The 25,016-nt window shown below is 39.6% G+C and overlaps 1 protein-coding gene across 1 annotated transcript in view; it reads left to right on the top strand.

The window, feature by feature from the left end:
* Positions 1 to 25,016, top strand: part of tmem163a (transmembrane protein 163a) — a 65,875-nt gene that overhangs the window by 25,224 nt on the left and 15,635 nt on the right. Inside the window, exons 3-4 of the mRNA XM_029459618.1 lie at positions 22,036 to 22,079; positions 23,857 to 23,948. Of these exons, the coding sequence (XP_029315478.1) occupies positions 22,036 to 22,079; positions 23,857 to 23,948 (136 nt within the window). The remainder of the gene's footprint in view (positions 1 to 22,035; positions 22,080 to 23,856; positions 23,949 to 25,016) is intronic.

The raw sequence follows: 25,016 nt of genomic DNA on the forward strand, positions 1-25,016 counted from the left end.
GAGGGGGGGGGAGGCCAGTTTGAACAAGTGAGTTTTGAGGTGGGACTTGAATGTTGTAATAGTTTCAGAATGTTGGATGTGTGGATGGACGGAGTTCCAGAGCCTGTGAATCACTATCTTATGTGCAGTTGAAGTTTAGAATTATAGCAAAATCTATGAAGTGTTTAACATAAGTGGCTGCTCTTTATGAACCAGTACTGTCATGTTTTCAGGTGGTGTGTCTGTATCCCCCAAGCTGCAGCAGGACAACACACACACGCACACACACACACACACACACACACACACACACACACACACACACACACACACACACACACACACACACACAGACTTGAGACAGAGGACTAATTTGCCACCTCTCTGTGTGTGAAAAAAACACATGATCCTAGCTGATAAACCAGGAATAGATTTTTCTTACACAATTTCAGCAATCTCAGAATAGCAGTGACTCAGGATATTTTACTGAGTGATCATGCATTTTGATTATCATCAGACACACCGGACTTCCTCCTTTGCCCCAGTCATGATTACTACGGTTGCTTGAGGTCGGTGTCATCTTCTTGTATTCCTTCTTTCCGTGAATAGATGATACAACCTATTAGTTGGTGCAGCAAGTCTTCCTCCTGAGCCACATCTATAAGGCTGATAACCACTGATAATGCTTATTTAATGGATGATAACATTCGGTCCAGGTTCACCATCCAAAATCAGTTGGCGTCAGAGCATTCGTCTGCCGTGCCCTTTATCTCTGGAATGACCGTCCATTGCATGTTAAAGATGCACGTTTGGTTGAAATCTTTAAATCAAGACTGAAAACATACCTTAATTCATTTCATCACAGCCTTACCCAGAACTTAGTTGAGTCCATCACCTTTTTAACATCCCTTTAACATGTTTTCATTGTGGTCGTTTTATTTTAAATTGTATTTGTTCTTTGCTTGCTTTATGCTTTCTTCTCTGTATTCCTTTTTAATTGTAAAGTATATTGGAACCATGCTGCATTGTGATTCTGGACTCTAAATAAAATAGATTGTTGTGTGTACTGTAGTTGTGTGTAAAGGGATATGGTATGAAGAGGTTGACAGATGCTGGTAATGCATTTGTTGTAGGTTTAGTAAAAAAAACACATTTGACCTCAGCTAGAAAATACCTGTTTCAGTAGAGGCCTGACATGTTCAATTATTATTAACTCGTTGTGAAGCGACTAATAGAATTGAATATTTTCCATGTTTTCTGGCTCACAGTTAACCTAATGTGCAGAATCAAAACAGTAAAACAATCTCAGAATAAATTCAAGCTGTCAGTTGTCCCCATCTGGTGCTTTGCTCCACTGCCTGCACAACTGTAGCCCTGAAAGCACATATGGTATATACAGTAGTGGCCTCACACTGAGCACAAGCACACACTGACTATATGACATTGCAGACAATCGGAGCAAAAACAGCACATTGGAAGTGCTTTTTGCACCTTGATAGTGGCTAACCTGTTTTTTTGTCTTTGGTTTTCCAGGTAATGTTAGCAGTACAATTCACCAGCTTTTAATTCCCAGCTATAGTTGGACAGACATTCCTACTGCCCTCTAAGAACCTGGTGAACAAAGTGTTAATGGTATTATTGACAGCAGGGAACACATCAGAATCTTTTTATTTAGTCTATGTATGTGTTTTCAGCGACAGAAGGAAAGAGATCATCATTGCAAATATGGCCGGGTTTTTTTAATTTTAGAATGCTGATCCCTCATTGTGTATGCTTTGTATTTTTAGCCTAATTTCTTGCTTTTAAGTGTCTAAATAATGTCTCTGATGACAATGACTTGCTTTAGCTGCCCCACACATGTCACAAAAAATAAGTACAAACAAGAAATATACTTAAACAAATATAATCTATTTAAAGTAAACCTAACATAGATGATAAGGGAGTGGCAGTCAGCAGTATTGACCTCCATGCACTGCTTTCAAAAATGAATGCAATGCCACATGGGACAAATGGTGTCAAGATGCAGGCTGGCACCATCAAACTTCTCACTAGCACATCCATTTATTGCTTTCAACAATAGCAAGTGTGTTGTAACACTTGGATATGTGAGTTACTGTAGGCTCTACTGTCTGTGCCCAAATTAAAAGAAGGGGAAATCAGCAAATGTCAACATGCTAGCACACTAAACCAATATGGTTATGATTAAACTTGCTTAACATCGGCATGCTAGCATTTTCATTGTGAGGATGTTAGCATGCTGATGTTAGCATTTAGCTCAAAGCATCTCTGTCCCTAAGTACAGCCTCTTAGTCTTGTTGTCGGGAGCATAGCTATGTTCCCAGGGTCCTACATCTACTGATGTTACACTCCTTGAAACCTACGGTATCCAATTTGCAGGCAAGACAGTTTTCTTGATTTTGACAATGATAGCTCCAAAGTGGCTGAATGGATTTCTACCATTCAAACTGCATTTGAAACATCCATCTCCAGCCATTCTTTGCAATTACTGTGATAGCCCTTATCAATCTCTGACAATGTTGGAACTAGGAATGACCCCTTGTTGTCTGACAGCATGGCTTGCTGGGAGATCTCTGACCTCGCTGACCTGCTGCGTCTGTAACGCTTGTGGTGTCCACACAGGCAGCATTGTTACTATTGTGCTGCTCTGGCGCTGTTATACTGCCGGCACTTTCTTTCTACATTGAGTTTGCGTCTCATAATGCCATAATTCATTTATAGAGACGTTCCAGTCTCTGAACTTTCATTCTCTGTCCTGCAAATATTTCAGAATAAAAGTCTTGTGTTAACAAATGAAGGGATTCTCTTCATAGAACAACTTTATTTAGCGATGAAGACGCAAGCAAGACGTTTAGCGACGAAGACGCACTGCTCATGCAGACAATGTGGCCTGGGCGTAAGCCATATTAACAAAGGTGCAAAAATCCTGCACTCTCCCTTTACAAAGTAATTACACACTATGTTTATACAGACTTTTAAAACATAACCTTTTCCAGATACAATTAGGTTAAGACATCACCAATCACCAAAGATGAGTGGTGGCAAGTAGCATGATTTTTGCTATTAGATCATAAAGTCTACTACACACAGAATCACTAAACATGGACACAATTGAGCATGCTTAAAACCTACTAGTTTTCTCTTATTTTGTTCTTTACATTTATGGATATGGATTAGATAGATCAAACAAAAATATGACCATACAGTCCAATGTAATCTATATGGCCGTCTTTTGCTGTTAACTGTGCCAAGAAGCAGAGACGCTGGTAATGGAAAGCGACAGTGCAGAATCAAAATAGATGGAAATAGTTGCTGGTCATGACTCACACCTCATTCATTTTTAAGCAAGATGAAAGACACGGTGTATTGAGTGCAGAGTTGTTTGGCTGCAGCTTCTCTGCATTAATGTGTGTAAGCTCGCAGTGAACGCGATTCTTCAAACAGAGCTATAAAAATCACTGTTGAATACATTTCTCAAAGCAAGAGCATTTTCAGACAACGTAACAGATAGGATGTTTTAAAACAGATGTATGAGATGTGAAAGAGATGGACTGTTTTTTTTCTTGTTTGAAACACACACGAGAAAGAAGCATTGTAGGGTTGTAGAAGACTTTGTCGCTACACCGTAACAATGTCACACACCTTCCTTGCTATTTAGCTCCATGTCAAGTTCAATCCAGTCCTTTTTGATTTAACCTAAATGTCAGTTATAACTATTTAAATAAAAGTCCTCAGCTTCCAAACACTGCTGAGTCCAACACATCTCTCAGTGTTTTCAACTGAGAAGCCTACCAGCGCCTTCTGTGCTCGTGTTACCACGGTGAATGATGATGAAACAGCCGGCCCTGTTGCCATGACAAGACTGTCCCCCTCTTATTGAATGATGTATCAAGAGAAAAAGCACATACATGAATACAAACACAAGCTATAAGACACAACTGGTTTAGACACTAGAGTTTGGAAATACTCACTCTTGTACAACATTTAACAAACTAGCATGTATATTTCAGATTTTAAATGTCAAAACACACCATATCTAATACTAAACAATCAAAAGGGAACATGTACACAAATGTGGGAGTGTGTGTATGTGGACGAGAGAGAGTGTGTATGGTTGTGTTATCGTCTCTTTGTGCTTTGTGTACGCGTGCACATACTTTGTAGAACAAAGGGGAAATATAAAGCCAAATCTTAGAGTCCTTAGCTGGTGAAAATAAATATGACGAAATAAAATGATACGACCGGCATAAAAACAAATATAAAGTGCATAAAAATTTCACCATTACGCTGAATTTGTGGGAGCCCTGAGCTTACCAATAGTAAAAGGTTTCTTCTCTTAGCAATACGGTTAGTCACTAAGTATGACGCTCTCAGTGCACTCGCATGTGTTGATGTGGTGACCATCAGTACGGTAATTGTTTATGTCCTTCTTGTTCATGTTTTTTTCTTTAAAACAACTCCAAGGGCTTGTCTTTTAATGCCGGGTGCCGGCGTTATGAAGGCTTCGTTGCCTCATTTGCGAGCTTGTATATTATGCAGAGCGGCGCATGTAGCGATAAACACGTATTGAGGTGTTTATCGCTACAGATGGACTCCTGATGTTGGACCGGTGGTTGGGGACCACTGCTCTACCCAGTGGAGGTTCAGTTCATGAATGCAAAGGCTAGTTAGCTCTCAGCTGTTAGCTTAGCTGGCGAATTCTTAGAGATGAAGGGAAGTAGCGTTCTGCTTAGCCCATACTTGTCAACCCTCCCGTTTTTCCAGGGATTATCCCGTATTTTTCCTTCTATCCCGCTGTCCTCCCATTTAAATATTTTCCCGTAATTATCTCGTATTTTTAACCTTTCAAAAATAAAAATAGGCCTAATTTAAAAAAGTGTAAAGTGACCTCCGGTAAAGCAGGTGGCAGTAGTATGTTTAACTTTAGTTGAAAAACGTTATCCGCCAGTAAACACACAGAAGAAGAAAACAGGAACAATAACACAGAAGAAGACGAGAACATATGGAGAGTCACAGTGAACGGGAGATAGATGGAGACGCATTTGTACCTGCCAAACAAGATAAAACCTCAAACTTTATGCAAGTAACTAGACAAATGGGAAACTGTGCCATTCAGATGTTAGTATCGCACACGGCGGAATAAGCAATGTTCGTCGGCATGAAAAATCGTACAAGCACAAGCACGCCCGAGAGGCACACAACACTGTCAATGACTTCCTGTGTGACAAGAACTGTTTCAGAGGCAAACCAAGTGACCAAAGCTGAGGGAACGATGTTAATGCTAATGTCAACTCCAAAAATAATGTAGCCTTCAGCTAGCCTTGAGGCAGGCAAAGTCTGCAACCTATGTTTACAACAAGTCCCTTGCAGATGCTAGGGACTCCCACACTGAATACAATGTATATATGCAATTAAAATACATACATCTTATAAACATATATGTACAAGTAATACATACTTTAAATAAACATGTAATTCCTGAATCCGTCCCTTATGTGTTTACATTTACATTATATGGGTTGGGGCTGGCTGCCTCAGAGCTGGTAAAGTATGGGCGGAGTCCGCCAGAAAATTTCCCTTATTTTAAAATTCCAATGTTGACAGGTATGGCTTAGCCACCATAGCAAACTAATGCATTCTGATTAACATCCTGTTTCTGAATATGACAAGTCATTGGCTGCGTGGGACTTTTAAAATCTTTTATCATGTAGTAGGCTACATGTCCCATACAGTCTAACTTTCTGGCATGCAATCGTCAGCACATCAAACCCTAAACAAATAAATAAACAAATAAACCTTCATGCAGCCTTTTTCACAGACCTTAATATGCATCAATGTCAGAATGGTTCTTAGCCACATAGATTGGCCTATTTCCAGCCACCTGATATCTGTTCTTTGATGCAAATTCATAAATTCTTCCTCAGCTTCAACAAGGCAAGTTTGACACATGTGGTATACACCAAAGTCAGCTCATTCTCTGTGATATATGACGTCCCACGAATGGTAAAGAATTTGGATTAAATACAATGCTCAGATAATCTTTGCAGCTGTAGATTGTTCTTACCTAACAGCACAACATCCTTGGTAGCACATTTTTAAACACTGCATAAATAAACCAGAAAGGATTTCTGAATCTTTTATATTTATTACAATCTTGTGAAGTGAATCGCTGAAGTGTTTCTTGTTCCTTTAACAACCTGCTGCCATGTAATGAAGATAAGCTTGTTGTTTTGATGTCTGGAAGATTCAATAAGCCTGCAGAAAAGGTAAATGCTGTGATATATGAATCACCATGACTCTGATGTCACCAATCCACAGCTTTGGGTTTGATTGTCAGGTTTACTGGTGTTATAATGAGACAGTCGCGGGGGGACATACTGAGAAATACATTTTAACACTGAGGATAGAAGGATGCTAAAGAAACTACTGAATTGTTCTCCTTTAACACAAGTCACAAATGTGAATGAATATTTACAGGACTGGTCTTATTTAATTGTTTTCAACCCACATTATTGTTGTAGTCTCAGATTTTACATCACATAATGAAGCTGCGATGCACTGAATACTATTTAGGAAAATGTTATAATACAGATTGCAGGTGTGTTCTACTTGTCGAGGTTAGGGTATGATTGCATGGCCACATCACAGGGAGGAGACTCCAGAGAAACATGCTCATAGTGGTTGAGAGTTTGCCACTATTTATTTTAATGGTTTGGATACAAAACATCACAGTAATTGGTGTTTGACAGCTGAAATAACCTTTATACCTCACACTACTAGCCGACTACATCATTTGTATGTGTGCATGTTTGTGTGTGTACTATTGTGTGCCCACGTATGTACATGTCTCGTGCACCTCTCTCTGTCTGTGTGTCTCAATTTGATTATGCAGACTCTCCACTGAGATTATTATTGAACACTGTTTGCCTCATAGTTCACACACAAGCATCCAAGTCACATTCATAAGGATGTACAGATATAATATTGGAAAAATCACACGTCACTCTGTTGTCAATCTCTCACACTGTCTCTCACTTTGCCTTATTATATCTCTATATGCTGAACATGAAGCCTCACTCAAGTTATGTCTGAATCAGCGCTCCCTCAAGGTCAGAGAGAAAGAGACCTACTGTACATACTGAATACACTTACAGTAAGACTCAGAGGTGAGGATTTAGTAGAAATTAAAGTTTAATTATTTTCTGTAACAAGATAGTAGAAGTAGAAGTGTGTATCAGAATGTGGAATAACTGGCAAGTAAATAAAGGTTTCCTTTTCTTTCTTAAACATAAATTACAAAATAAACACTTTGTCAGCGCATTCCACGACTGCCCTATGAGCATTTTTTAAAGTGAGAATAAAACTTTTGAAGATTTTTTGAAGTTCAGCTTGATGTAGAAACCACAGGCAACAAGGATCATCTTACAAGCTAAAAACCTTTCCCCAAAACATTTTGCTGAATCCCTGTAATACCAACTTGCCAGTTTCCTTGCCCCTGAGTTGGGAACAGCCCAACTGTTCAGCCTTTTTTATTTACAGTTTTTTTTACAATTGCTACAAGCGTGTACCTATAGGCCTACTTAAAGGTTCAATGTGTAAGATGTGTCAGTATTTAAACTTAAAAACGATAAAACAATGAACTAACATTATCAACATGTGAAGAGGTAACAGTGTTGACATTATGTCAAAGACGTCTATGTGTTGTGTTGCAGAGATATCTCCTGAAGTTAGCATGCTAACTGACTAGCGCCGCTCCGTCCAGTCTGTAATACCACTTGTTCCTCTAGAGGTGATAGTGAGTCACTGTAGCTCCAGTCTGCCTTCAGTACAGAGGGAGAAGAAGTACAGTTGCTTGACTCGCTTATTACAGCCATGTTGCGTGTCTGTTATATAGTTTGTTTATTGGATTACATTAAAAGTGGCAGAAACAAGAAAACCACCCGCATCGCCTCGCTTCGTCCTCACAGCTGCCAGACTGACTGACTGACTAACAGGCTTTACACAGGAGTAAATGCAATACAAAATAAAAATAATAAATTAGAATACAATAAATATGCCAAACTACTACAACTAACAACTATGAACATTAGACATTGTATGGATCCAGTTTGGAGCTGAAATTCTGCCCCTATTTCTTTGGAGCAGGTGGCTCAGAGTTACACAATAAACCTTAAAGATTTGTTTTCTCAACTCCTAACACAGCAACACAACACAATTAGCCAAAAGTTCATGTTCTGCTCAAAACCATTTTAAAATGAAAAACACTTCCTCTACTAACTCTATCAAACACAGCAAACCCGACTCAATGTTAAATCAATCTTTCGAAACACTAGCACATGTTTTCTATCCAAGAGGAGCATATTGTAAATCATAGTTCAAACAGTTAATGGCATTACAAAGACTGCATTACTTTTCATGTTTCGGATCTACCTGCATAGAACAGCATGAAATCCATTGTTTTTTTATAATTCACTGTTCTTTTACTGTGGTTGATCTATTTTACACAACTTACAGTAAATGTGCTATTTCTCAATATTTCAATGATCTGTTCGATAAAATGCGTATCAGTTGTTTCATATAGCTTTTTATCTGCTGTAGTTGCAGAATTAGATAGTTTATGCTATGTTGAAGGTTTTGAACATGAGATTATCGTTTCTCACATGCTGTGTGCAAGCATTTAAAAATAAGACAAGAAAGATCCATAATTTTGGTATTCGGTATGCTCGTATGCATTTTAGAAACGTGTTGATAGACTGCATATTCTGTGAAAACAGCATGAATTGTGCTAATGGTATGTTCCACAACAGATGGATGTTGTCCTACTTGTTCTTAGTGTTTTGAAAATGTGACTACAGATTGGACAAAAGTATGTTAGCGAAAACTGTAACAAGGACATCTGTATGCAGTTTCTGCAGCATAGAAAGAAAATGCTTTCAGGCTGAGGTGTTGTGGGAAATTGACAGATAGTGATACAAAGAGAGGCTGCTGAATTACTGTAGCTCTCAAGTGCATATAGGATCAATGAAGATAAAGAGAGAGAGAAAGATACATTGGGGTGGTGCAGTGGCTCAGGTGTCTCACAGAACTCCTCACTGCAAACAATCGGACTCAGGTGAATCCATTTTTATATAAGCAAAATATATCAGGAGTACTTGAGTGCGTGGGTCATTTAGTCTCCTGCGACCTGTGGACAATGTGGTTGTTATCACCCACACCTCATTGTGAAACTGCTTTCACACTCCTTACAGCTCACAGTTAACCGCAGCAGCTGCCTAGTTTGGGATAATGAGGCTGCATGATTTCTGCTAATTATTGCTCACTGTATTCCTGCCAGGGAGCGCTGGAAGTTTTGAAACGTATCACATCAAATAAATGAGTTAGGTAAACAGTAAACAGTGGGGAAGTTATTTTATGCTCCTGCCCACCAGAGCTCTGATGAACCCAGAGGAAGCTCTATACTTGAGTTTGTTTTTTTGGTATAATTAAATGGGTGAGTGTTAGGACTGACAAGAGTGATGCAGGCCTAAGTGAGTGTTGGAAAAAAGGTTTTTTTGTGAAGCGTTTTAATAAAGAAAAAGGCTGGAAAAAGGTCAACAGAAATGAGCTGTTTCCAGTCAATGATAAGGTTTTTAATAACAAGTTAAATAATGATGCCTTGTGATGCATTTTAAACACATGCAGATGCAATTTCAATCAATACAGTTGTCACTCGCAGTGTATGTGCCCGACTGCGACCCTTGTTTAACCTTGTTTTCAAGTCTATTGGGCGTGTAACTACAGGGATCGTCTTATTGGGGTGTGGGCAGTCTGAAACATCTCTCAGTCAGTGCATGGCAAGTCTCTGGGGCAAGTGGCAATATTTCTGGGGTTTGGGTTGTTTTGAGTCTACTGCAAAACCAGTGACAAAAATGAACTACCATACTAGTTGAAAAAACAATGTCAACTTAAATTTCAATTGTTCTGGAGCTTTTAATGTCAGCACACAGTCCACACAAGCAGAATTCGCTCAGGTGTAAGTTACAATGCTCAAACTTTCAGTTCTGATTTTGAGCACATACAGCTTCTCATCCATCTAGCTGTCACATAACTCTTTCACCTTTTGTTTGTAGTCGATTTATATTCCGGCTCAAGTGGTCCAGCTTTAGCAAAGGATGACCAAGTTAGCAGCAGCAACAACACAAACAATAAGAGAAAATTACGGTTTACAAATGTGCAGTTTTGCCAGTTGGACACTAGCTCAGAGTTGGCAGTGGTTTTGGCTCTAACAAGTGTCTACAAGAAGTATTTGAAATCTGCCACATTTTTTAGTTAATGTGCAACTTTGTGCATGTATGGACACTTTTAGTTTTTAGTGTGGCTTTTGTACAGAATCTTTCCCAATGAAAAGTTCTAATGTCATGCAGGATGAGCTGCAGACGTTTGAGAGCTGAGATGTCTTTAAATGAGATCTTCATTAGTCCTCATGACAGCTTTCCTTGAACTACAACTTGACGTTCAATTTTCCAATTTAATGACTCCTTTACAAAATAAAAACCAACCGGCTTGTTTGTCTTTGCTGTATATAATTGAAGCCATAACAATGCATCTGCACATGGAGTAAACTCCACAGGGAGTCAATTAGAAGTTTTCTATGTTATATTGTAACGAGAAGAGATATTCACTTTTAGCAAGCAGTGCAGTTAAAACAACGCAAAGGCATGCTGAAGAGTGATATAGTTTTATATTTTGGGATTATTTAGATACAATATTATCATCTTTGGAAAAGCCGCTTTTTATACATTAAAGCAAGTAGGACAGTTACAACTTTTGATGTATGAAACCACTGGCTATATCATATCATGTCATGTCATTGAATTAAAAGACTGGAGCCTAGTGTGTAAATTACTATTGAAACGACCTAAAATAAACCACAGCCATCTTTGTTATATTATCCTTCAGACATATCACCCGGTCACACAATCCATTCATCACTAATACCTGACCTCAGCTGAACTAGAGCTCTGACTGTCGCAGTGATGTAGCTGAGTGCAACAACAGCAGTGTAGACCTTGAGAGGATATTTAGTGCAATATATTCCCTCATGATACTGTCACACTGGTTGCCCCAAGATGTCCTTTGGCTAAGTGTATGTCACTATTTCTCCCTGCTGTGAGGACATTAACAAAAAATGAATAGTCATTGGAAATGCCTTTTATACCAACATAACCCATTTATGACTCTTTTGGATTTTGCTAAGCTATAGTTCCTGCCTAATTGTCAAACATTATATTATATTATTATCATTCACCAAACTCATCAGTGTCTAGTCGTACAATGACACTTCTATATTGATATTGGAGCAGGACAGAGAACTGCTTCCTTAGATTCTGGTTTTGGAAGATCATTTTCTTAAGCCGTTAAAACGTTTCCAGATTGAAGCTCTTTAAAACCTGCAGGTGCCTAGGAAGCATTAGTTCAATCAGCCGTGTGCTTGTCCTAGCTTTATCTCCACACCAACCCTGGCTAGTCCCCAGTGCCAAGCTGCTCGCAGATGGCACCTCCCTCGTCGAGCCCATCGACTGCATTTCTGCCCAGCTACAAATCGATACTGCTGGACTTCCGCTAGGGAAGAGAGCTGATGGAGCAATGGAGTGAGGGAGCCCAGGAGGGAGGGTTTGGAATATAGGGCTATTAATGTAGGAGAAGATGAGAGAGGGAAGTTAGACAGAGGTGACAGATAGAGGAGCGAAATGAAAGGGATGGAAATAGATAGGGATGACTAGGAAAGAGCAAAGAGAGGAAGGATGATTAACGGTAAAACAAACGTGGGATGAAAGAGGGAGGCAGATGGGAGGATGAAGACAACTGCAGCAAAGAGGACAGAGAGAGGGAGCAAAACGGACAGAAAAGGAAAGATTTCTCTTTTGGAAGACACGCAGGGACAGAAGGGACTCAAAAGGGCCGTCTATGGGAGACGGAGAGAGTAAACAGGACAGAAAAAAAAGGAGTAATGAGAAGGGGGAGGAATGGAGAGAGGAAGCATCCCAGTAGGGGTTTCCGCAGGGTGAACTCAGCCAGAGTGCGAGGCGCGGTGCATAGCTGAGCAGTAGGTCCTGAATTATTAAACACAATATTTTGCGGTAAGCGGCCGCAGCCATGTCGGATGTGTCTACTGAAGTGGGCAAGGATTTGGTGTGTGTGTGTGTGTGTGGCTGGTTTATGCGTCAGAGCTTTTATGAGTATTTACATGTGCTTAAGTGTGCGTTTTGAGTTTAAATGCAATATAGTTTGTGCTTTTGCTTAATAGTCTTATTTTGGATATTGTTTGCTCTTGTTGCTTTCGTAAGCTTGTGTCTGTGTGTGTGTGTGTATGTGTGTGTGTGTGTGTGTCTTTCTGTGTGTGTGTCTTTCTGTGTGTGTATGAGTTACATTTTTGGTTGCTCTCCACTGGGGCAGGGAGTTAAAACAAAGGCCCTCAGGACGTTGCTTCCTAATTAATTAAGGGCTCTAAGCATACGCTCCCTCTGACACACACACACACGCACACACGCACACACACTCACACACACTCACACTCACACACACACATGCATTTGGTAATGGGTTTGTAAAGACCAATATTCCCCATTTACAGTCGTTATTCAGCCATGTCTCCAAAAATTAAGTTTAAATATTATGAAATTGTTTTCCTTATTATGCTTTGTAGTGCAAAACATAACGACTGCCTGCATTATGTTTAGAGGCAATGTGTTTTGAATGAATGAAGAAACAGCAACAGAGTCAAAGAGAGGGGTGGATTGTAGACGCACAAAGCAGGACTCTGACACCAGTGCATGGTTCGCTTCCTGACCCCCGCCTGTGATTAGGCTTAGCCTACAAAAGCACTTTGGTTATAATTAGACAGAGATCTTTGTTTACGCTTCAATGTTAATAAGCATGTTGTGTCTCATGCTTCAAGTCACTGTGACCTCTTTCTGTATAAAACCAGACCGCACTCTTTCCCCAACCTTATTGCGACTTGCAATAATTACATACAGGTGATTACAGGAATAGCTTTACAGTACATTATTTTGTTTTCATATTCAATATGAGTCATTGGAATTCAACTATCAAAACTTTTAAAGCTGCTTTACCTTTACCTCACCTTGCAATACTTCAAATAAAAATAGACAGTGAAGTGGTTTTTCAACTATGAAGTATTGTAACCTACAGTGTCTAATGCGATGTTCTTTTCCATTCCAGCCCTGCTGCATAATTTCAGCCCTGACAGGTGTATTTGCATAAAAATCTTTAATTATGCATAATTTCTCATCACTGTCTGCTCTCCTCCAACCATGCCCCTTCCTCCTGAAGCTTTCCCCTCCTTTGTTCCCTTCCAACCTTCCTGTCTCCTACAAAATAACGTTCCAATATAATTAAACTCTATTCTCAATTAGGTTTCCAGGAAAACCTGTTTCTCCTAGATGACTTTCGCAGTTTTAAACACGTGGTTGAAACAAAACAACTTTGTTTTGTAATAATAAATACGTCCTCCGTACACAGTCTTCAGTGAATTTTGATTAGAAATGTATTTGTAATACATCCAAAACAAACGTACGAGACAAAATACGTTTCGTATATTGTTAATTGACAATGCAGTTTTTGTTGCATGGAACGTCATTTTGAGTAGACAAGGCTGTACCTTCTCTGCGCAGCTCTCTTACTCTTCTCTCTGGCCTTTCATTACTCTTATCATTACAATGTGCCAATAACAGCTCTACCACCACTCTAGCGGCACACATATAATGAACTGCTTTTGAACCACACACCACTGTTCTTCAAACACTTTGCATTCCTCGCCTCATCTTGGGACCGTTAAGTGGTTTTCCTCAACTTCGATAAATGTGTCTGTTGGGAATCTTTTTCAGTTTTTCAGAGCAGATGAGTCAACCTCGATAAGATTGGAATCTCAGAGAGTCACTGGTTGGCAGCGTGAGAGTGGCTCCTGCAACCTCTCTCAGGTCTCTCTTTCTTTCTCTTACTTTCTTCATCCTCTCACGCTGTTTCTGCTGCCCTCTCACCCACACTGTCTCCCTGTCTGACTTTATGTCTGTGTGTCCATCTGCTGCTGCCTCTGCTCGTCTCTCTCATCCTCATTCCCTGTCTTCCAGTTTATTCCTTTTCTCCTTGTGATGTAATTGGATTTTACACAACCCTGAATTGAGCTCTTGCCCTTGAGGAACAGAGAGGAGGACGTAATTACGTTTCTGTTTCTTAGGCAACTATTCTTAGTGAGACTTAACTCATTAATAGTTTCAGTAACATTTAGAGACATTTAGATTTTGAGCTGTTGTAGTCATTGAAAAACTGAAAAATAAAGATTGCAAGTAGGACATTGTTTAGTTTAGGAGACTGATGGAGTACTTTCACTATTAGATTGCCATTTCTATGCATCCTATACAACCATTTTGGCTGGTTTTGTTTAAGGGGAATCTGGGTCCCACTCGCAGTGAGGGAGTAGTGAGCCGATTGGCCGATGCTGAGCGAAGTGAACGCGCTGGGGTGTATGGTTCGACCATGGCCTGGATGTAGGAAGTGGCTGATCCATTCACAGCATGGTAGGCCAGCACCAGAGTCTTGACGCAGATTCTGGCCACCACTTGTAGCCAGTGAAGGGAACGGAGAAGCGCTGTAGTAGTTACTACAGCGTAACTTGGGTAGATTAAAGAACAGTTGGGCTGCTGCATTCTGGATGAACTGTAGAGGTCGGATGGTACATGTAGGCAGTCCAGCCAGGAGGGAGTAGCAGTAGTCAAGGTGGGAGATGACAAGAGCCTGGACAAGAATCTACGTCGCCTTCTCAGTCATTAGGGGACGTATCCTCCTGATGTTGTACAGAGTGTGTCTACAGGAGCGGGTTGTTGCAGCTGAAGTTGGGACCGAAGGACAGTTGGTCGTCCAGTGTCACACCCAGATTCCTTGCAGTCCGAGTCGGGGAAACAAGAGAGGTGCCGATGTTGATGGTAAGGTCTTGGCTGGGAGAGCCCTTCCCCAGAAGGAAAAGGAGCTTGGTCTTGTCAAGGTTGAGTTTCAAGTGATGTGCAGCCATCCACTGAGAGATATCAACCAGACAAGCCGAGATCCGTGCCTCCACCTTAGTTACAGATCTGGGAAAAGACAGAATCAGTTGAGTGTCATCTGCGTAGCTGTGGTAGGAGAAGCCGTGAGAGTGAATGACAGAGCCAACTGAGTTGGTGTACAGAGAAAAGAGGAGGGGACCCAAGACGGAGCCCTGAGGTGCCTGGTGGTGAGTTGACAAGGGGTCCGACAGAGCCCCTCTCCAAGTTATCCTGTAGGTGCGGTCCTTTAGGTAGGATTCAAACAGGGAGAGAGCAGAGCCTGAGACTCCAAGTTTTCTTGACATCAATTCCATTAGCTGCAAGTAACTCTGTACTTAAATCACAAGAAAAGTGCATTTCAGAACATATACACACACATTTCAGTGTGTACACACAGTGTGTGAAGTGTATTTTAGATAATATACAATTTGTTAGATATGAATGTAGTCTTTAAACTATTTTAGATTTAAAAATAAAATATAATTTGTTGAACCATGAAAAAAGAATTGTTATCATGATAATTAAAATGAATTAATTTGAATACTTTTTTACAGAGAGTGTCATGGAAACATAGTATGCTCTTTGTTCAGGATAACATTCAACATACAAACAAACGCACATCTTGACAAATATGTCAGCAGCATAAAGTTATCGATGTAAGTGCACATAAAAGACAATATAGGGCATCAGTGGAATAAACCTGGCAGCACACACATATTGTAAAAACGACTTTTCCCTGATATGATCACGGTCACTTTCATACAGATTTGTTTAGTAAGTCAGGGTATACACTGTAAGCTCCTATCTCAAACACATGGAATCAGGTAGCCTATCATCTCAAACAGAGGACATGATAACACAAGAGCTTTTATTGCTTTTGGTATTAGAAATGCTAATCCGTTGTCTTGGTCGCAGGTCCTTAACACCCACAACAGTTCAAAGTCTGGAATTAATGTCTGATCAGATGCTGCTTCATCTATCTTGTGCTTATAATCAGTGCCAAGTGAACACTGAGAAGAGAGAGAGACAGCGAGAGAGCGAGTATGGGTGTTAAGTATTGGCACGAGCCCCAGTTCTTGCATAACTCACTGATAATTAGACTTTTACTGCTGCCAAGTCTTAACCATTTATACAGTCATGCAGGTATTGGCAGGACATCGGAGTCCACTTTAGGGAACATAGAATTAAATAGAATAGAAATTCCTAGAAATAAATCAAATAGGCACAATGACCTCATGTTTGACGGGTTAGGATTAGTGTTTTATTATAATAAATAAAGCAACATAATAAAGGCAAAGAACCACGTTATTTGGAGACACACACACATCACTCCATGTTCGACTTTTTCCTTTTCCTTTCTTGCTGCTCCAGTCTCTCTACGCTACTCCTCCAGCTCCTCCTTAATCATCACATCCACTTCTCTCCTCCGCTCAGTTTATGCTTCTCCTCCTCTTTCTTTCTCCCCTTTGATTTCCCTCTCTCTTTCCTCCCACTTACCACTCCATTTCCACCTTCTCCTCTTCTCCCCTTTTGCTCCTGTTTTCCCTGTCTTGTTAGCGCTGGTCATGCACGCTTGCCTCCCTGATTAACCAACAACCCTAAAGGATGAAACACAGAACAATGTATGCTCTCCCCGAGACAGGCATCGATTTGCTGGCAGTCGGTAACCACACAGACGGCTGGCATATGAGTTTGAGAGCAGAAACTGGAAAAATTAATGACTGCCAGGCTTTTTGTCTTTGTCTTTTTGGTCCGATGATTGAATACACAAAAACTGTGTTTAAACTACTACGTGTTTAAATGAGCGCAGACAGACAGTAGGAATAGGCTCAAGGAGATGACGCTGGTGATGAAGCTGAGGGATCTTAAACGCTTCCCTAATGAGATTCTAGACTGATGACACAGACACAGAGAGAGGACATCTGTTCTTTTGGGAACTGAATATTAAACATAGCAGTGTGTATGTGTGTGTGTGTGTGTGTGTGAGTGTGTGTGTGTGTGAGTGTGTGTGTGTGTGTGTGTGTGTGTGTGTGTGTGTGTGTGTGTGTGTGTGTGTGTGTGTGTGTGTGAGAGTGTGTGTGCGTGCGTGTGCGCATATCTGTGTTCCAGCTGACTCACTGTATTGCATTTGAAGACAGAGGTTGCAGATAAACAATTTATTACACAATGACAAATTCATAAAAAACAGTCAGGAAATTCGTTTTAATACATGTTCTATGGAACAATTCACTATACCTTATCACTACAACTGATTTCCTAGTAATGTTGACTCTGAGCCACTTCAAATTTCCCACGGCTTTACACATGGCCTTGAAGTTACAAAAGGATGACATGGCTTTTCCTGGTCACAGATACACTGCAGTCACAAGTCTCGAACATATAGACATTTGTAAGTCATATCAACATTGGAATTTCTCTGTAAAGGAAACTCTACTAATTTGACATTATGAACCCAATGATATCTGCCTATAATCAACCAGGTAATTAGTCATAACTTGGAGTTGTATGCGTTCTTGAGGTGTGTGCATTATACCGGATGGAAACCACTAACCTAGGTTGAACCCATGACAGTGTATGGCAGCGTTCAGCTCTGAACTCTGATCAGAGGCCCTCTTGGAATATAGATGGTCACACACACACTTTTAGATCCAAGAGACAATTATCATCAAGGTCACAACCCCCCACATCACCGGAAGTATACCCGTTACCCTTAAATCACAGAAAAGATAACACAGAAGGCAAATGGAAGTAAAGAAAGGAAAGACAAGAGAGACCTTTTAGTTTATACTTTTCTTTGACAAATTATTTCTTTGAATTTAAGAAAGGAGTTTGACTCCTCTAACAACTAACAAACGGGGAATTCTGAACAAAGTATCAAGTGTGGCCAACTAGTTAGACATTAACGGCCAGAAAATAATCCGTACAGCATTTAGGAATGACGGCATCCACATACTCGCTTGCAAGTTCACAGACCCTCATGCACACAACACGATTGTGGGTGTGTGTGTGTGTGTGTGTGTGTGTGTGTGTGTGTGTGTGTGTGGTGCTGGTGTGGTCTACTGGGTCTTTCTGAATGGGTCAATCCATGTCATCCGCAGAGGAGGAGAGTCATGAGGCTCTATTAGCTCTTGGGCCAGTACACGAGGAGCCAGTGTTTCTTTTTATGCCAGACCTGAAGAGCCACAATATTTAAAAGTCAAACCCTGATGTCTTAGATAAGATAAGAACTTTATTGTCAAATACATGAAATTGAAATTTGCCTTTGGCATTCTGGCAGCACAGTGTAAAACAGACGATAAAGGGCATTTATAAAATCATTTTTTAATGAGCTAGCTTCCAGCATTATATGCATATACCAACAATTCTGTTCAGGAGATGTGACATCCAGGCAAGTCTCTCGACACAAGGCATATCATAACTAGAAAAGTGCAGATCCCTGCCAAAGTGTCTCCCTCTCCTCTCTTCCAAGTCTCCTGAATCTTACTCAATTGTCCCTTAGCCTAGCCAATTGGGGGAAATGCCTTTTGCTACTGAAGCAGTTGTTGATCCCTTGTAGCCCCTTAAGATGATTGAGGAGTCAGCAGTCAATGACGACAAACAATCGATACAATAGGTTTTTCAAAAACTGTGAATCACCAAAGCCATAAGAGGTCCTTGAGCATGCAGTCATAAACAAGCACGAACAATATTAGGCTGATGAGTTTAGTAGTATGTGAGATTCCCTGCCAACAGACAGATACACATGATTGAACATATCTCTCCACAGGTTTAGTGGAGATAAAGAAAAAATCAGAAGATTAACTAAATATGATTAGCTCAAATCAAACATCAGATCAATGGGCATCATGCGGCAATATTATCTTAATTTCTTCTTATATTTATATTAAAAATAATAGAAGTGAACTGTAGATACACCAAACGTTCTTAACCATCCAAATCTACTCTTACATTAGTGTGCTGAATGATGAATCTTTCTAGATTATAAATTAGGTTCGTGGCCGATTGTTTAGCGGTTGTGCCATGTGCAAATACTCAAGAATACCAAGAATTGAAGAGAAATAAAGGACTTCAGCAGTAGGGATACATAGACCAATAGTATTTCTTAAATAACCCAATCATTATAATTATTCTAAAACATACGATAATCTAAATTTGATTATTTAATATTCATACCTTTTTCTATGTTCCTCAAATAAAAAAATAAAAAAATCCTTGCATTGGTCAGTTTGTGGACTGTAAAAACAAGACTTTTATTTTTTCTTGACATCTTGTAAAATGTTCTTTTACCTAAGAGAAAAGCAAACATTTGAAAACATTGGTGAATCCCAGAAATCAATGGTTATTCATTTGTTCTTATATCTGTGTGAGGCCCAATGTTACACAACAGTACATGCTGTTACATGTTTGCAGAAGTGAGAGCAGCTCATTAACAGCTATATCTCAAAGTGACAAAACAATATATTTTCAAGTATTGTTACAAAGGTGCAGTTAATTAGAAAATCTCCAATTGTCCCATAACCCTGTATTTTAGCCTTTTATTCTTTGTAAAAGCACTCACACTCTCCAGATGGGTTGGAGGTCTCGTGGGGCTGAAGAAGGTTCAGCTCAGCTTGTGTCTGTGTGTGTGTGTGTGTGTGCGTGTGGTGTGGTGTGTGTGAAAAAGAGTTGGTACGTGAGAGAGAAGAAAATCAAGAAAGAGGTCATGTAAGAAAGTGATGGAGACTCTGGGTGACAGTCGCCACTACAGGCGAGACAGAGGGACAGCATACGTGTGTGAGTGTGTGTGTGGGCAGTGTTACACACCCAGCCTGACTAGTACCATCTGCCTTGTATCAGGGCTCTGTCTGGGACTACCCTCTCCTCTCTCTTTAATTCCTCCTTTTCACCTTCTCTCCATCCTTTCTTTCCCCCTCCCATTCAGCTTGTCACTACTGTGCATCCTTTTTAATGTAACTGTAGTTCAGGCTAAAGCTACTTTTTTTTACTTGAGTGATACTATAAGCATGTCAAGTGCTTTGAGAAAAGTCATTAATAACCTGGTAAAATGCAGTGTCACACCATGTCTGTGAGCTCTAACATGAATGAAGAAAAAAAAAAGGCCACATCACAATATATGACAAGAGACTCTGGGATATAGGGAGGAAGGGAAAGAAAGAAGGAGATATGTGTCAAAAGAAATCAGAGTCTGAGAGGCCAGGAGAAAAGATCGGGAAGGCGATGAAGACAAAGAACAAATAGCGGAGAATGAGGGGAAGAAGATGAAAGCTCTGTAGTTCAACCCGACTCCCAGCTTGGCCTCAAATCTCCTGTTACCATGGTGATTTAACTGCCGATATGCTGTCTCCCGAGACTCGGTCCTGAAACACAGGGGCAGAATAACACAAGGACAGGCAGAAGGGCAAAAAAGCACAGGTGGGCTAAACAAGGACTGCACTGAATGTACAATAGCCTCAGTCCCATTCAGGAAACCTTCATGCGTCTACATAATTGTAATGTCACTGTTATGTTAACAAGTGTTATTGGTTAAGAGCTCTATAACTCGATATAGAACCAACCTTACTCGAATGACGTTACAAAACAACAAGTCCTCCAACCCAGACGACCACATGATGTGATGCCACCGTTGTGCAATCACACTGCTCATGTGCAATATATACTTATACTGTTGATTATTATAATGGCTGCTGGTTCACCCACTTTTATTATGCTGCAACTTATTTGTACCATGGATGCTGATTTATCTTATTATAAAACACCTGTGCTTGCCTCTTTTATTTAATATGTTAGCCTACTTATTTATTGTTTTCTTCCACCAGCACTGTCCTTTTGCTTGTTGTAGCTGTAAATCTCCCAGCTGTGGGACGACTAAAGGATTTATGATGATGATTCGGATGACCCACGGGAGCGTTTGCTAATCGACCCTGATTCCGATTGGTCCCAGTTTTAAACATGTGGCTGACGTTATGAAACAGGTTATTTACGGAAGAACACTACTTTGTTAGCTTTAGGAAAAGATCATGGTTTGGAATGAAATAAGACGTAAGCATGTAGTGAAACGTTAAAATAGGTCAACGGTGAATGCGGCCTCCTGGGTGAAAGTCCTGACTTGGTTTGATCCACCTACTTTCTTTAAACTACGTCACCTGACTTCTGCCTTTACTCCTGTCATATCTACTACCGCCACTGGATGTCCTAAATAATAATAACTGTAAATATGGGTCGTAATATGCTGCTTGTGCAAACGCTCTATGAGGTCGTGAGTTTAACATCACAGCACCGACCAGCAGACACGCAGCATTAGCGACTAAAAGGTGCCGCTAAAGAGCCAGATCTTTCCCTCAGTTGTTGGATAACAAACTAGAGCTGATCAGTGAGTATTGGACTTACATGTGTCAGGTGTCCAGGAACACAACTCACAACATACTAATGTATTTCTGTACCTGTCGGATGTATACATAAGCAACTGTTTGCTATCACGGAAATTCTGTTTGTTGTGCTGCCACCCAGTGGAATATATCAATACATGCAGATTTAAATGATTGAAATTTAAATCCAAATTAAATAAAGAAATGTTTTAACACTGATGAAGTGAGAGGAAGGGAATACTACTTTCCACTCTCTAGGCATTTAGCATCATAAGAACTGCTGACATGAATTATCCACCAACAAAAACACAGTTTTACATTTCAAAGTCTATATACCTATGCCCTATCACTGGTGCTGATACTGATACTGGAGCAATAAGAACAACTGACAATGAAACACTTAAAAATCCTCTTATAGTTTTTAATTTTGCATTATGAACTTCTGTTCTTCTGTGCACCTATCATGTTGATTTTACATGATGCAATGGGAACATGTGACATTGATATAGTATGTTGTATTCAGTTAAAGTATTGAAACTCTCTCTCTCTCTCTCTCTCTCTCTCTCTCTCTCTCTCTCTCCCCCCCCCCCCCACAGCTGTATCATTCATGAGACACAGCGCGTCAGCCTTTGGTTTTGCCGTGAGTATCCACCTCCCTTCTCCTCCTCATTTGCATTAATCAATTAGTTATTACTTTGGTCTTTATGATTTATTAATAAATCCTGTTACCAAAGTGTTATTGGTCCCTTTGTCTCCAAGGTAACAGGGCAGATAAGAGGGGCAGGGCATAGAGCTCAGGTTGAATATCAAAAAGCCTTTTGTGTTTGCTAAACATGTCTTTGTCTTTCACCAAAATAAAGCTTCGAAGTACTTCGTATTATTTAGAGGAGGTGATTAGGTGTAATTAGTTAAACAAATAAGACTTAATAATAAGAGTGAAGTGAAAATGAATCCTCCGTGAGGGCAAATTGGATTAGCATAATGCGATTAGAGTATAAATCATAATCTGCAGTGCTAGCTATGTCTTTATTAAAGATCGGGTTTTAATTAGCAAGTCCTTGGCTATCTATGGTCATTTTAATAAAGTAGCAAGAAGACGATAAATTGACATAACCCGACGCAAAGAGGTTAGATCATAGTAGTAGATAAGACTTTCTTTAGTCTTCTTTGAGAAAGGATAACTGACTAATGCAGCACAAAGTCATATATCATAATAATAGTAATAATATTTATCAACCCCTGAATTTCATTTAGTGCAGTTAAGTTACATTATCATTTTTCTACCACGCAGGAATTTAATTTGACATAATCTTCACCGTGCTGGTAAAATGACAAGTTGTACTTTTTATTTCTAACACCACAGATAAGATTGTGATACTTACAACATATGCAACAACACATTTGCTATGTTTGAGTGTGGTGTCGCATGTAGTTTTCAGAAGCATCTCAGCAGCATTGATACTGTATCATGTAACACGACACATCATATGCCATATTATTTTGAAAAACAATATTTAAGGCAAGACACTGCAGGCACTGCTAAAACATTTTAAAGTTTGGGCTATCTTGCTTCTTTAAGACTATTAGGGGAAAAAAAGATATTAAGTGTTTATTTCACTAACTTTGTCTATTTGAGTCAGTAGATTTCTCCTAAATTCACCAAAAGTCAGCATTAGATAATGCCACATTAGCATATTTAAACATAATATTTTAGAAAATATGTTGAAAAATAATTGTCTTAATGTAAGTAATCAGCTGGGGAGGTTTCATGGTGATATTAGTCAAAATGTTTGCCCTATTCACCTGTAGAGTACATATCTTTAGTTTCTTTCTCAGACTCTGAGCCAGAAATCTCCACTTTAGTACCACATATACCAAACTTTACAGTTTCATTACTGTCTTTATTTTCTAAAGGTTTTTACAGAGGGGTTTGTTCATATACCATTCAAAGCCTAAATTATATATAATTCTATTCCTAAAAAACATTTTTTTATGGCTTTTGACAGTAGTTAGTGATTTACGGAGTGATACAAAGAGAGATCGAAAATTCCCCTCTGCAAAAACCTTTGACTCAACGACATCAAAATAAAACAAGAATTTTGAACCTGGCTTTATCCAACGTTCAGTTTTCTGTTCTGCAAATGTATGGACATGAGCACATATAAGATAATGCCTCAAATGTCGCATATCTAGTACTTCAAATATTTGCCCTATTCACCTGTAGTTTCTAACCTTAATATGTACTATTTTGTTTGTATTTTATTTTGGTGATCTGTAATAACTTATGGAGTTGCTATTTTAAACATGTTCTTTCTTTCCTTTGTCATTACAATGCTGCAGCTGTTGTTGTCATAAGTTAGATGTAACTACTGTAGGAAGTTAAGACCCTGTCCTCTCTTTATATGTTTCTGCTTTAGTTTAATGCTGCGCTGGACGTCCTCTCATCATTCATTGTCATCTGGCGCTACAGCAATGCAGCAGCTGTGCACTCTGCACACAGAGAGTATATGTGAGTACCAAACAGCCTGCTGAGTTTAATGAATGTTTGATTAATGATGAATCTGTGTCGTGTGATGCAATTTGGGTTACTCTTCTCTACCAGCATTAAAGCAAGAGAGCTCCTGCGTTTATTCTAGTATTCATTCATTTCATTTATTAATTTATTTCGTCCACAAATCCCCCCTGGTCTTGATTAATTTTTACAAAGATACAAATTCAACCACTAAATGTAGTTTTGTAATGTTTTACGTAATGTTTTACGAATGCTGTCATGTTTGAATCAGAGATGGTGTTATTTTCACTATTGTCTGTATTTTAATGGTTTCACTGATAAAGACAAACAACATATGGTGATTAAAGTTTTACCCATGTGAAGGAGTCTTTAAAGGAGGGAGGATGAATGGATGCAAGAGGGGAAGCGGTCATTTACCTGAGCTGCCATTTTTAGACAGATTATATTAAACCCAGGAAAGATGACACACATTGCAGAGGATCTGACTCTCAGGTGTTGTTACCACCGTCGTCCTGAAGCCCCAGATGGAGAAAGGAGATGGAAAACATATAAATGGATGACAAAGGAAGAAACCAACATACAATGTCTTAGTACGGTAGTGATCATCCAGGGGCCTCCACAACAGCTTCATTGCTCCATGAAGTAGGTTATCCAAGTCTCTGAACTCCATTCTTCACAAAGATATTCCCTCACTTAGTGCAAGCCCTCGTTTGAACTGTGTTGGAAATGTACTGAATGAGGGGTTAATGTACGGATCGATTTACGCTCTTTACTGTAGTGTGTAAGGGTTTCATTACTTTGCCTTATAATCCAGTCATTTCATGCATGTGTGTGACATGTCTTGATATTGTTCTTAAAAATAAACTAAATAGTTCTTTCTTTCTTTTTCTGAAAAATAGAAAAGTTAGAAAAACAAAAGATTGTGCTTTCGCAAGGTCGAAGCATCGCACTGCTGTATATATCTATTACAATATCTGGGTTTTTTCTAACCTTTCATTTCAGGAGCATGCTGGATGGATAAATAACTCAGAGCTTTCAGCCATTGGGATATTGCCATATTACTGG

The sequence above is a fragment of the Cottoperca gobio genome, chromosome 21 (genome assembly GCF_900634415.1).
Source record: "Cottoperca gobio chromosome 21, fCotGob3.1, whole genome shotgun sequence".
NCBI lineage: Eukaryota > Metazoa > Chordata > Actinopteri > Perciformes > Bovichtidae > Cottoperca > Cottoperca gobio.